Genomic DNA, 15,542 nt, shown 5'->3' on the forward strand with positions numbered 1-15,542 from the left:
TGACTGCTCGGCCCGGTGCTCGGACAATGACTGCTCGGCCCGGTGATCGGACAATGACTGCTCGGCCCGGTGATCGGACAATGACTGCTCGGCCCGGTGATCGGACAATGACTACTCGGTCCGGTGATCGGACAATGACTGCTCGGTCCGGTGCTCGGACAATGACTGCTCGGCCCGGTGCTCGGACAATGACTGCTCGGTCCGGTGCTCGGACAATGACTGCTCGGCCCGGTGCTCGGATAATGACTGCTCGGCCTGGTGCTCGGACAATGACTACTCGGTCCGGTGCTCGGACAATGACTACTCGGTCCGGTGATCGGACAATGACTACTCGGCCCGGTGCTCGGACAATGACTACTCGGTCCGGTGCTCGGACAATGACTGCTCGGCCCGGTGATCGGACAATGACTGCTCGGTCCGATGCTCGGACAATGACTGCTCGGCCCGGTGCTCGGACAATGACTGCTCGGCCCGGTGCTCGGACAATGACTACTCGGTCCGGTGATCGGACAATGACTACTCGGCCCGGTGCTCGGACAATGACTGCTCGGCCCGGTGCTCGGACAATGACTGCTCGGCCCGGTGATCGGACAATGACTGCTCGGCCCGGTGATCGGACAATGACTACTCGGCCCGGTGATCGGACAATGACTACTCGGTCCGGTGATCGGACAATGACTGCTCGGTCCGGTGCTCGGACAATGACTGCTCGGCCCGGTGCTCGGACAATGACTGCTCGGTCCGGTGCTCGGACAATGACTGCTCGGCCCGGTGCTCGGATAATGACTGCTCGGCCTGGTGCTCGGACAATGACTACTCGGTCCGGTGCTCGGACAATGACTACTCGGTCCGGTGATCGGACAATGACTACTCGGCCCGGTGCTCGGACAATGACTACTCGGTCCGGTGCTCGGACAATGACTGCTCGGCCCGGTGATCGGACAATGACTGCTCGGTCCGATGCTCGGACAATGACTGCTCGGCCCGATGCTCGGACAATGACTGCTCGGCCCGGTGCTCGGACAATGACTGCTCGGCCCGGTGCTCGGACAATGACTGCTCGGTCCGGTGCTCGGACAATGACTGCTCAGCCCGGTGATCGGACAATGACTGCTCGGTCCGGTGCTCGGACAATGACTGCTCGGCCCGGTGCTCGGACAATGACTGCTCGGCCCGGTGCTTGGACAATGACTGCTCGGCCCGGTGATCGGACAATGACTACTCGGTCCGGTGCTCGGACAATGACTGCTCGGCCCGCTGCCCGAACAACAACCGCTCGGTCCGGTGATCGGACAATGACTACTCGGTCCGGTGATCGGACAATGACTACTCGGCCCGGTGCTCGGACAATGACTGCTCGGTCCGGTGCTCGGACAATGACTGCTCGGCCCGGTGCTCGGACAATGACTGCTCGGCCTGGTGCTCGGACAATGACTACTCGGTCCGGTGCTCGGACAATGACTACTCGGTCCGGTGATCGGACAATGACTACTCGGCCCGGTGCTCGGACAATGACTACTCGGTCCGGTGCTCGGACAATGACTGCTCAGCCCGGTGATCGGACAATGACTGCTCGGTCCGATGCTCGGACAATGACTGCTCGGCCCGGTGCTCGGACAATGACTGCTCGGCCCGGTGCTCGGACAATGACTGCTCGGTCCGGTGCTCGGACAATGACTGCTCGGCCCGGTGATCGGACAATGACTGCTCGGTCCGGTGCTCGGACAATGACTGCTCGGCCCGGTGCTCGGACAATGACTGCTCGGCCCGGTGCTCGGACAATGACTGCTCGGCCCGGTGATCGGACAATGACTACTTGGTCCGGTGCTCGGACAATGACTGCTCGGCCCGCTGCCCGAACAACAACCGCTCGGTCCGGTGCTCGGACAATGACTGCTCGGCCCGGTGCTCGGACAATGACTGCTCGGTCCGGTGCTCGGACAATGACTACTCGGTCCAGTGCTCGGACAATGACTGAATTTTACAACCTTCCTTCCCTTTGTGCGGGCAGTGTTCTGGGCTCGCTGACGTAATCCTCAGCCAATCACGGCGCATGGTAACGGAGGCTTCCACGAAATGCTTACTTCTGTTCCCACGATGCTGCGATTTTGTCTCTTTCTTACACTCCCGTGACCGTGACTCACACGCCTAGCGTGTGAAACAAAGCCTCGGTCGTGGAAATAACGAAGGAAAATCACGTCAGCATGCCTTCCCACACAAAGAAGCTAGCAAAAAAATTACTTGAAATAATAAACTTATGAATTTTAAAAATAAAAACGATAAACCCGGAAAATCACGTTCACAATAACTTCGAAAGCAAAAAATTTTACATCTAACCTGAAATTTGACAAAAACATTTATAACAAATTATTCTTACTGGATTGTATGAGGAAGGCTGTAATCTGGGTTGTTTCAAGTTCACAAATATTTTACATAAATTACCAGCCAGCTTTTACAGACTTCTAGCAATTGAACTTGACACAGCATTAACAGAGCACAAACAGGTGACTCAGTGAAATACTAACCCCGCAAGTACATACACACCAATATTAAATTAGCGACAAAAATTTTTACAATAACAATACTTTTTCCAGAAGAATTAAGGTAATTTTCATTTAATTCACTTTAGTGTTGCACAAATATAAATTAGCTATAGCATAGATGAATCTATCCTACAGTAAACGCGAAACAAACTCGTACACCAAGTAAAATGATTGTAATGACAAATAGCTTAAAGATATTTATTTTTATTTTGGCACCATAGCAATAAAATACTCGTTAACACAGCATACCTAACGGGGCACGTACCCACAGAACAAGGAGGGAGATACAAAGTGGAACTCTTACAGTCGAAACTGAAACCATGTTTCGCACGGCATGTGACGCTATCTGTTGAGTGTGTCCATAACTAATAGCATAAAAAAAACCTCGGGATAGAGGTTCTAATACAAAGTTTTAGGTTAATAATGTTAATTTATCTACTTGACAAATTATTGCTTAGTAAAATTGATTTAAACTTTGCGAAAAACATTTAATGCTGTATTGTAATAATAAAAGTCATGTTATATATACATGAGCAGGAGATTCAAACATTTCTGGCACGCCACACCACCAAATATATGGCTACCATAATATCATGATTTAATTTTCAATGGTCTGTTTGCCTAATAATAGCTTATGCATTACTTCTCACCAGAGGAAATTTTCGAAAAATGAAAAAGGTGAACATTAAACAATAAGAAATGCTCAATAACTCAAAAGACATTATTAACGTTCATTGCCAAATGGAATTCAAGAATGGGTGACCAGAACCAAATTTTTAAACTAATGAAATACTCTACTAAAGGGAAATGTAACATAAGACTGTCCGTGATATTCAACTCGTTCACATGAAAAATATTAACCTCAAGATTATAGCATGATACCCTTGGCTAAACATTCACTACAGTAAATGCTGCTCCTGAAAAAAGATTGATGAGAAGAAACTGGTCGCGGGCGTGCAAGCCCTTACATAACAAGCGGGCAACCACCTGTACATATGCAGAGCCATAGCGAAACTGATCATAGGAAAAGAGGCCTAGAACATCAGACAAAAAAAAAAGAATATCAGGAAGCCAAGGAGAAGGTATCTCGACTCGCACGAGAGATTTTTCGAAATTTAATATCTGATGCGTTGAAATTTTAGTTTTTTGGAAACGACCCACAAAGCTCTAGCACACTGTTGTAAATCGGTGAAAGAGGTTTCCACGTGTGATAATTCATAATGTTGTGGAAGTGGTCCAGGGGACTAAAGATGACTTCTTGCACAGTCAGGTATGGAAAATCTTCAAAGAAATGTTGCAGGTCATTCAAATACAGTAGAGTCTCGCTTAGCCTACAAAATGGGCCGGCACAACGTCAGACAAGCGAAAGTGTTGGATAATAAGGAGGAGTCAAGAAAAAGCTTCTTAAACGTTAAGCTACAACCACTCCATGTTCCAGAAAGACGGCCACGGGTATAAAAGCGGAGACGCTGGCCTCCACTGCAGTTCCATCAGGCGAGATGAGTGAAGTTTGAGTTCGCCGAGTGGCGGGACCTGGAGTGACGGGATCGAGAGAGTGCGACTGAGTGGCACGAGACTGTGTGTGTGGACAGGCGCGAGGTGAAGGGTGAATCACTGTCGAGCCTAGCTCCAGTGAGGAGTGCGAACTGTGGACTGGACAGATACTCAGTGATTTGTGAACCGACGTTAGGTGTGGTGATTTAATTAGTAATTAAAATATTAGTAGTAAATAAAACTGTTTAAAATTAATTGGGCTATCCTTACGAACCATTTTTTCCCCCCACTTATAAAAGTATTATACTTACATTAAAAATAATAAAACCTGTAAGGCTGACGAAGACATTAGTGTACGGCGTCACCCAGTGATTGACAACTTCCAGCTCCTCCGTAGTCAACTCTTTCTTCGTCCAAGAGAAGTTGGAGAACAGTCCAGTAACCTGATCAGTTAGAATAAGATTAGTTATTTTGAATCAATATATCATTGACAAAATAAAAAAAAATTGTATTTACAAATCTGCATTAATATTTGCCAGACACATCTGGAGTAGAAAAGTGATCAAAATGTCTACATGGTGCATTTTGATTGTGATAGGTACACTTAAAATAAAAGTTAAGTAAAAAACAATAGAAACATAACAATTATACAATAAAAAAAATGAACATATACTACACACAAGATGTCTAGAGGCTTGGGGATAATAGAAACTGCTCTTAAACACTGGTGAGATGTTACACTCTAAATAATACTGTCAAATCTGCTACAAATACATTTAAAATGCACCTGCTTAGATAGTTTTTGATTTATATTTCACATATTACAAAGTTTATAATTAAATGTGTGTGAATTTTTAAATATAAAATAAAATCTTTGAATATACTATTTAATTTTAGCACTTTAGTTTTGTGGCAAATGTAGTCAACACTTTGCACCCAGGCTTTATATGTCATTATGGACAGAGATGACGCAGTAACAGGTCAATGACCTTGCATTTCCGGTCCTGCCTCCTGATTTCTTTCCACGGTTTCCCGAAGTCGCTCAGGCAACGTTGGCTACATATAGGCCACTGCCAATTCCCTCTCCAATGTCATTTATCTGTATAGTGCATGGTCTTCTCTAATGCCCTTGCTGTGCATGAGACTTTATGTACCTATATATATGATTACTACCACCGCGTGACTTTCTATGTGCGCCGCACCGGTCTGGTACACACTTCGGAACTGTCTGTGCTGTTCGTCACTGCGGGGATTGCATCATGGGAACTCAGTTTTTCAGTGGTCACGTCAGAAATGCCGCCCTCACTTTTTTATGGTTAAACATAGAATAATATTCAAGGGAAATGAGTGTCACTATTTGAGATTTAAATTTTTTTGCTGTTATTTTTGAAGTGAAACTTATTTGCTGAGGGGGCTACAATTTACAATTTTCAAGCGTTATTAAATTTCCGATCGCATGAGGGGAACAGTTAGGTACGTGGTGGGGGAACAGGTAGAGGAGGAGGAGGCGGCAGGGGAGAGGTAGAAATGACGCTGCATTCTTGCACACTTGCATACTCGCATACTTGCACACTCAAATACTTGCACACTCGCATAATTGCACACTCGTATACTTACACACTCACATATTGCACACTCTCATATTTGCACACTTGCATACTCGCATACTTGCACACTTGCATACTTGCACACTCGCATTTTTGCACACTCACATATTGCACACTCTCATATTTGCACACTTGCATACTCGCAAACTTGCACACACGCATACTTGCACACTTGCATACTCGCATACGTGCATATTTTTTTGAACTGCGACCACAGCCAAAGAGAAGTATATATACTAAACCTAATAATATAATAAGCAAGAAGTTTACTTCTGTCGTGCATCGACTCCACGCACACATTTTTTACATAAGAGACCAACTGTTGATTAAATTATTACAATCGCAGTAAATTTTTTGATATGCACTGATCAACGTTAATTATTTCACAGGGAAAGAAAATAATTGCAGCGAAACGAAAAAAATTCAACGATAGTTTTCTTTACCTGAAAAACCACTAAAGCCAAGAGCTCATCTATCAGCTTATGTCTTACATTTTGAATACTGACCAACTTTACTTAAAAAAAGTTTCTAAATGTAAAAAGTAAAGTTTCTAAATCTAAAAAGTAAAGATATTATGAGATTTTATAGATAAACCATTTAAACTCCCTAATTTTGTTGCCACAGCCCCCAAATGTGATGTTTCTCATGCACTGGTGGGACTTGCAGCTATATTACTGAAGTGCAAGAATAACCAATGCTGACCTGGTCGTGAGAGTTGAGGTCACCGGCCATGTACTGTCCCAGGCCCATGGGGAAGGACACCGATGCTACAACCAACACCACGATGCCAGGGTACAGGAACCGACTATAAAACGGAACACAAGCAACATTAGCAGTTTGACATGCATGAGTGAAAGCTATCGTGGTAAAGCTGCTTGATTCTGGTCACAAATTATATTTAAATATTCAATTATTTAGGGAATTACATTTGTATACATTTTCCTGCACGATGCAAGAAAAAATTATCAAGTTGCTGCTAAGCTTGTGGTAGGTATCGAACACATGACCGTCGCTCCAGAGTGGCTGTCATTTTGCGTGTGATAACTCCTTTCTCCTCTGTCCTGCTGTTTCATGTGATAAGGATGTTTTTTTTAATTTATTTTACCAGGAACCTTCGACTGTTTAATAAATAATTCATCAATTTAATTAACTCTGAACTGCCTGGTATCAAACTATGGACACGAATTGATAGAATCAATCATTATTTTTATATATATACATTTTTTTCCTGAATTTCTAGCTTAATAATTACAGAATATCAAGATGGCGGACACCATGACAGCTGAAGGTCTGGTAATAAATACTACCACTGCAGTGAGTGTGTAAAAATTAAACTAATATGACGGCAGCACCCTCTAGCAGACAAAAACAAGATGGGCGCCATGATATCATACTGGCTAACGTAATACATACCTTGGCATTAACGGTGGGAGGTCAGTCTGACGGAGGCTTCCGTGGAGAAATGATCCGTCGCCATTTTTAATCAAATGACTTCACTGGCGGGTTGTTTGTTTATACTTGTATCAGCTGTTCTAGCCTGCGTTTATTAACGACTGTAGTTAAGCTGTTCAGAAGAAAATAAGATCAAAATATTACTGGTTAATATGTTTATACATACTAAAAAACCAAAACGAATCTTCATAACACAAATGTAATGATGTGAGTTTACATTGTTCTCCAATTTAACCTCCAATGCTAGAACAGCTGATACATTTGTAAACAAACTGCCGCCATATTGGTAAGTGTAGTACAATGAAAACCCCCTCCCCTTTTGGCTTCACCCCTCTCGTCTAAAATAGGACCTTCTGCTCCATCTGTATATTTCCTTAATCTCTGGCTCAGACTTTACATAAATGTGGACAGTTATTAAATCAGGGTACTCGCACATGAGAACCTTACTTTTTTTGCAGGAAACGTGTCATTCTTTTGCTTCGCCGCATAAACAGAACGTACTGGCGGTGCATCCACACGTACATCGCCCCGCCAAGCCCGGACACCAAGCTGAGAACAGAAGTACCAACACGTTCAACTCTCAGCTTTCCGCTGTGTGCCTGGCTTCAGTCACCAGCAAATGCATGACAAACTTGTGCAACATTCAGAATTGAATATGATAAGTCTGCATTTTATTGATCGACTAGAAATATAACAACCAAGACTACAGAAAAAAAATGGTAACGTCAATTAGTAGCTGTTACGAAATCTGAGGAGTTGGCAAACACAAGCAGTGTTACGAGAATTCCCACCTCTCCCCTGCCGTCTCCCCCTCCGGCCGCTACAACCAGCATACAGCATGCTCCGCTACGTACCTATCCCCCTTCCTTTGCCGTCTGCACATTCGACCGCTAGCGCTTGCTGCACTCTCCTCCTCTGCCACCTGCCTCACTGTTCCCCTCGTGCGGTCGGAATTTTCGTAACGTTCAAAAATTGTAGCCCCCTCAGCAAAGAAGTTTCACTTTAAAAATATCGGGGCCAACTCAATAATTTTGAAATCAAAGAACACTACTGAAAACCCTTTAATTAATATCAGTGTAAAGAATCGTCAATATTCGGTATCGTGTTGTAAGTTTAAAAATCTACCAGTCCAACATGCCATTGTTCTCCCAGTTCTAGCAGCTGTCACAATTAGTATTATCAATACAAACTGATCATGTCTCAATAGTATTTAGGCCTGTTATTTATTTTGTAGATTATCTATTAGGCACAAGTGCCTGCAACCTTTTTGGTTCGGAGGTCTCAATTTACCGAAACTATCATAGTATTCAGTATTTTTTTTCCTGACTTGACGCATGCGACCTAGTGTGGAAAGATAAGTGGATTTTTTTTTTTTAAATTAAACTTATTATTTTGAAGGTATAGTGTGAACCTCACTCTGCTTTTCGGTTGTTACTATCTTGTCTTTCCTCGGCCAGCAAATTATCGGACACAGCATTTCAGTAGCAAGACTTTTACAAAGATGTGGGCGAAATACATGGGTTGATGAAGTAAAACAATCACTATTTAAAAACTATTTTATGCGCCAATAATAGTGCAATAATGTTCATGTCAAACTCCATCGTTGACTCTGAACGGCCGGGTTCATTATGTCCAAAAACAGGGCTGTAGCCCTACAGCAAATGCTCCTGGAAAAGAACCCTTATATTTAAACTTTTTGGACAGGTTTTAAGCATAATTCTACCTCATATTAATTAAAAATTTGCTGCAATATAAATTTTAAAGTTTTAACCATACATAAAGTATTTTAAGAGGACAAACAAATGAAGGTTTACTGCATGAGATTTTTAGAATGCAAATATTGTCTGAATGGTTATAACACAGAAGTACTGCCCTATTTATTTCACAAATTTTACATGAATTACGTACCCAATAATTGCAAACACAATCAGCTCCTGAGGATCATAAGGAAAGTCCATTGTGAAGTCAGTCATAAACATGGCAGTGACGGTTTCTGAAACAAAACATGTATTTTAAAATGTTTTGCACATATCAGGTATGTACCAATGTTTTGATTATACTAGAATAATTCAGTAGGTCTAGGGGCACATGATTGAGAAGCAGGATAAGTATTAACAATTTTAAATATGTTTTAAAAAACATGTACAGAAAAAACATTCCCCACACAGCAAAAAAAAAAAAATTATAAAAATTGTTATTGTAAAGAACATAGGAACCAGAAACTAATCACATACAATGTGATGTTGGCTTTTTATATACTCGGGATATCAAGATGAATTAGAATTAAGAATTTGCAACCCGAAAAAAAAGATATCCATAAACACAAACATGTGAAATTAATAAAAAAAAATCTTTTCACCCAATTGTAAGTAACAATATTTTCCGCCAATTCTTTCTCCAGCATCATATTATATTCCTTGTACCAATAACAGTACATGACAGGTTTTCACTATTAAATGTTACCCCTCTATGCTTATACTAGGTACTCCAGTCAACCACAACACTGCTCCACTGTTTGATCTAGAGATGATATCAAAGTTTTTTCTCGCCAAGACTAATTTATTACCAGTTTTTTTTTCTAAAGAAACAAGTTTTATGAGAGAAACCTTTCTGTGAAAGTGAACTTGTGTGTCTGGTGTCAGTAGGGAGATCAGGAGGATTCTGGACCATAAATGTCCACACAAAAGAATTCAGTCAAGTCACAACTTTCCTGTCTCTCCCCCACCACACTTCTCTTTTAACCATTTTTGGACAAGGATCCAGTGATGCTGCTCCAGGCAACCACCCACAAGGGGGTGGAGAACCTGGGGTGGTATAATGAAAGGTTGGGTTGGGGGGGATATTCGGGGAGTACCTACACACCCTCAAGAGGGAAACCATGTCTAATGGGGCAAAGAGGAGAAGGAAAGGGAAATGGGGTAATGGGCATGACTCCACTGGATTATCTTGATGTGAAAGGACACTCTGCTAAGGCATTATAAGAACTTAAAAGAGAAGTGTGGTGGGGGAGAGACAGGAAAGTTGTGTCTTGACTGAATTTTTTTGTGTGGACATTTCTGGTCCAGAATCATCCTGATCTCCCTACTGACACCAGACACACAAGTTCACTTTCACAGAAAGGTTTCTCTCATAAAACATGTTTCTTTAGAAAAAAACTGGTAATAAATTGGCCTTGGCGAGAAAAACTGTGATATTATTTAAAGCAATACTGTGTTATTATTTTTTATAACAGCTTTATAACGGCACCCTCAATGTGTATTACAATTTCAGGGGTAGCTTACATGAAAGTCTCGGGTTTAAATACATTACCTTGCAATCCAGAACTAAAATCTTAATGAGATCGACCATATAAGTGGTTTGCATGTAATATATTTTTTTAAAATAATGGAAACTCTACTTGTATGTCATTAGACTTATCTGTGGATGAATTTTAAGAAAATATTATTATTAAAATGAAAAAAAGGGGTTTGTCTGTAAAGTCGGTTTATGTACGATAATTTTACGTGATAACGTCATAAGAAAACATTGATGAAAAATTGTATACTTTTTAATTTTCAAATATTATTTACAGTTTTTGCAAATTTAATTTAAATAATTTGTTTAAATATAATCACGAACAATTAGTTAAAAAGCTCGCCTTAACATGTTCGATATTATAGAATATTTTCTCGCACGGTGGTCGGCCGGTTCTTGCACGCTCGGCTCAGGCGGAACGTGACAATTTTTCGTGCGTGCAGCCGGCGTTCATCGATTTATAAGACGTTATCACGTCAAAAACCAAATATATTTGGTTCTTTCCAGTGTTTAAATATCAGACCCCTTAACAAAGATTGGCCCATTTCAAGTAGTCCTAATTAACATCCATACAAGTACCTACTGTTAGTAAGTAGTGACGGAATGTTGACACGGTTGTGTCATGAGGGAGAAACTATAATTACCGAGACTGAGACCTAGTTTTTTGAAGTAGTTACGGGCCCGTCCGCTAGATAGTAATGTTCGTAATATATTGCTGACATAACTACATTAATTTATTAGGAGAAGTAATGTATAAGCTATTATCAGGCAAACAAACCAGTGAAAATTCACTCTATTTAGGTAGCCACTAAATTTGTGTAATGAGTTTTTGCACCTCCTACTCCTTCATTTATTACATGACGGTTTATTACAAAACAGCATTAAGTATTTCGCATCGATTAAATTAGTTTTGCGCCGCCACGGAGATAACTTAATATAACCCAAAAAACTTTGTATGAGAACCTCTATTCCGATTTGTTATTTGCTGGTAGTTATGGGCCCGCCCGACAGATAGTGACACGTGTCGCGTGAAACGTGGTTTCAGTTTCCACTGTAACAGAGTAGCACTTGTTTATTTCCCTCCTTGTTCTGTGGGTTGTATCACCTTCTTGCTGTATCCAGACGGCGAGCAGACGGAACACAGTGGCTCCGCACACAGCAGCGAAGAAGCCTCGCCAGTAGTTCCTCACTGCGAAGTACACCGTGGTTACCTCGATGCTGAATAGGACGCCTGCACACACCACACACGTCTCCTTGCTACTGGCACAGTTAACAGTCTCCTCCTTCATGGAAACTAATCGCTTTAAAGTTATTTGCCAAAATATTTCTGAAGTGAAATTCCGATCGCACGAGGGGAACAGCGAGGCAGGTGGCAGAGGAGGAGAGTGCAGCAAGCGCTAGCGGTCGAATGTGCAGACGGCAAAGGAAGGGGGATAGGTACGTAGCGGAGCATGTTGTATGCTGGTTGTAGCGGCCGGAAGGGGAGACGGCAGGGGAGAGGTGGCAATTCTCGCAACACTGCTTGTGTTCGTCTACTCCTCGGTTTTCGTAACGGCTGACCATTGACGCAACCATATTTCTTTCATTTTATTTGAAGAATCTACAATTTATTTATTCGTGTGGAAAAAAAATTATTGATTGGTGCAATTGAGTTTATAATTATCATTAATTTTTATGTGGATAGTTTGATCGAAAATGAAAATAATTTATCTCTCTATACCTAAAAAGCAAGTTGTTTCACTTGTGTCGTACGTGGACTCCATGAACACAATTTTTATTTATGTTAAACATCACATAAAGCAGCGCAATTTTTTTTTTTAACTCACTGCAACAGATAACAAATTAACGTTGTTATTATTACTTGATCATGTTTAAACGTCTTGTTGACATCGAGGTCATTAAAGATGGACGAGTGGTGAAACGACGAGATGGAGCCGCGACGAATTTCCCTGGCGAAAGAAAAACAAATATGGCGAGAGAATTAACCGAGTCACGGCAAAGCCCACAACGTTTTTCACTTCCATAAAACCGGGTTTGACTCGACCTAGGAATCCAGCCCCATCAGCAGCGGAAACTGCATGACAATATGATAAACATTTCCCTATACCAGTTGAAATAGCTCCCGCACGAAAGAGTGAAATCCTGCTGATTACATTATAGTGTTCGGAGTTATCAGCGATTTATACATATTTAGTTTTTATCTTCAAAGATTCTGGAGTGCATTTTAAAACACTTGACACTGATGCTCAAAGGAGTACATTGATTTTCCAGTTTTTTCTACTTAATTTGGGCTTTACATCTAGTCGATAATGAGCCCATTAGAGATGGTAACAAACGGTACACTTCAGTAATGTTTATGAAGGAATCAGTCATGGCCCATAGTAAGATCCATCCCAGCATTTGCCTGCAGTGACTGCGGAATACCAAGAAAAAACGAAATATTGATGACTGGACTGGTATTCGAACCTGGGTCCAATGGGATGGCTGTCCTATATCTTAATACTGTGAAACTTGGCTCCATTTGTCAGCCAGGATATACTTCTTAGCTATAAATATGACGATGAGCATTTCACTTATTACAATTTAATAGTGAAATATTCTAGCCCTAGATCGCAGCCACAGAATTTCCAGGTATTCAGAAGCGAAGTTATAATGTTTACCGCAAATTAAAGCTGCAGAGGCTGAAATGACCAGCAATATGGCGGTGCATGATTTAACAAACATTGCCCAGTAGCAAAATTGCCAGGTGGCATAACCAACGAATGTGAGATCTTCCACAGCAAGGATTGGCCGAGTTAAACCCGTAACATACAAGTCACCTCGCTAGGCTCCTTGGAGATATTTCATTCCATTACCATGGCAGCGCCCTCTGAATTCTAATCAGTGATTTATAAAGTAAATAACACAAATTTTTTAAAATCTGTTTATGACTGTAAAGTTTGTGTATTTACCCGAGGGTTCATGCTACAAGTTGTATAAATAACAAAAAAATAATAAAATTATCTTAAAGAAGAAAACCATTTAGTTATTGAAATAAAATGTGGGTATTCACACATTCACGAGGAGCAATTTTAGCAAATTTGCAATGGAGAGAGATGATACCGCGGTCCAGAATAACAGTGTTTTAATTCTGTTTCGTCCATTCTAATCTCTGTTATTCCTAGTTTCCCAAAACCACACTACATAACTTCTGGGAATTTATTTAACTATTGGCTATGGCATATATATTTTAGTATCCCTGGTCGAAGTCATGGAGTGCTGCCCTCTACAAATACCTCGCTGTCGGCGGGACACTATGCTAAAAGTAAACACTTGTGATCATGTTACACTGTTCCGGAGCAGTTCCACGCCGGGCTCACCTCCGATTGGAGCGGCGAAGCAGCTGGCCACGCCCACTGCACACGCGGCCGCCAGCATCTCGCAGTTGCGAGACTCGTTCTCGTAGATGCCCTGGAAGGACGTGACGAGCTTGGACAGCAGCGTGGCCACGATGCTGGCGATGTGCACCAGCGGCCCCTGCGCACAGCACTCCGTCACTCCGTCACTCCATCACACCAACACTCTGTCACTCCATCACACCAACACTCTGTCACTCCATCACTCCATCACTCAGTCACTCCGTCACACCAACACTCCGTCACTCCGTCACACCAACACTCTGTCACTCCATCACTCCGTCACTCCGTCACACCAACACTCTGTCACTCCATCACTCCATCACTCAGTCACTCCGTCACACCAACACTCCGTCACTCCGTCACTCCGTCACACCAACACTCCGTCACTCCAACACTCCGTCACACCAACACTCCGTCACTCCGTCACACCAACACTCCGTCACTCCGTCACACCAACACTCCGTCACTCCGTCACACCAACACTCCGTCACTCCATCACACCAACACTCCGTCACTCCATCACACCAACACTCCGTCACTCCATCACACCAACACTCCGTCACTCTGTCACTCCGTCACTCCATCACTCAGTCACTCCGTCACACCGTCACTCCATCACACAGACACATCCATCACACCAACACACTCATCACACCAACACACTCATCACACCAACACACTCATCACACCAACACACTCATCACACCAACACATCCATCACACCATCACACCAACACATCCAGCACACCAACACATCCAGCACACCAACACATCCAGCACACCATCAACCATCACACCAACACCCATCACACCAATTCACTCATCATACCAACTCACTCATCATACCAACACACTCATCACACCAACACCCATCACACATACACATCCATCACACCAACACATCCATCACACCAATACACCCAACACACTAACACATTAATTACACCAACACATTAATAACATCAACATATCAATCACACCAAAATTCCATTACTCATCACTCTATTCAACAATTAAGACATCACACCACTCTCAAACAAACAAAAAAAACTTACATTTCATAGCAAAATTCTGCAGCTGGTGTCAGGCCCACCCAGAGAATGAAGTGATGGTTCCACTCTGTCTCTAGCCACGGTTAGCAATAAGCACCACAAGACAAATATTTTTAACACCTATATTTATTTTAGTACGTGCAGTATTTAGAAACTGTTATTGGTTTTATGAAAGAAAAGACACAAAGTGAAGCGATTCTTGTTAAATGATTTGTAAGCCAGCATGCGATGTGACTGTAGATACAATTATTGTGCATAGAAGATTGAGGCGTTGTAGTAATATAAGTTCACATAGTCCATACATTTGTATATAGAGCATATGAAAAATTATTTACACGCTTTCAGGGCTTGTAGAGTAGATTAAGATAAAACATTTTGTGAAGAAACTCCGTGTATTTAAACAGAGGGTTTGCCCGCGCAAGCCTAATACCACAACACATGGATGTGTCTCGCACTTGTTGCATTAATGAGCGGGGGATAATTGTGACTGTGTTTGCAGTGATACCCTGTGGACGCAGCCCTAAGTATTCGAATACAGCTGATACTTTTGGTATGCCAGAAAAAAAAACCAAGTGTATAAGGTTCAGTATCAAATATTGTTCTGGTGCATTCACTGTGTGTTCTGACGTGATAACGTCTTATAAATCGACGAACGCCGGCTGCACGCGCGAAAAAGCATGACTCGTTGTCACGTTCCGCCTG

The 15,542-nt window shown here is 42.3% G+C and overlaps 1 protein-coding gene across 5 annotated transcripts in view; it reads right to left on the reverse strand.

Annotated features, from left to right (window-relative positions):
• Positions 1 to 15,542, reverse strand: part of LOC134529848 (chloride channel protein 2) — a 207,082-nt gene that overhangs the window by 31,081 nt on the left and 160,459 nt on the right. For all 5 annotated transcript variants that reach the window (XM_063364358.1, XM_063364357.1, XM_063364355.1 and 2 more), the window contains 6 exons: positions 13,750 to 13,906; positions 11,496 to 11,621; positions 9,005 to 9,089; positions 7,544 to 7,645; positions 6,347 to 6,449; positions 4,349 to 4,480 (listed from right to left, as the gene is read on the reverse strand). In XM_063364358.1, coding sequence (XP_063220428.1) covers positions 4,349 to 4,480; positions 6,347 to 6,449; positions 7,544 to 7,645; positions 9,005 to 9,089; positions 11,496 to 11,621; positions 13,750 to 13,906 — 705 coding nt within the window. The remainder of the gene's footprint in view (positions 1 to 4,348; positions 4,481 to 6,346; positions 6,450 to 7,543; positions 7,646 to 9,004; positions 9,090 to 11,495; positions 11,622 to 13,749; positions 13,907 to 15,542) is intronic.

This window comes from Bacillus rossius, chromosome 2 (assembly GCF_032445375.1).
Source record: "Bacillus rossius redtenbacheri isolate Brsri chromosome 2, Brsri_v3, whole genome shotgun sequence".
Taxonomy (NCBI): domain Eukaryota; kingdom Metazoa; phylum Arthropoda; class Insecta; order Phasmatodea; family Bacillidae; genus Bacillus; species Bacillus rossius.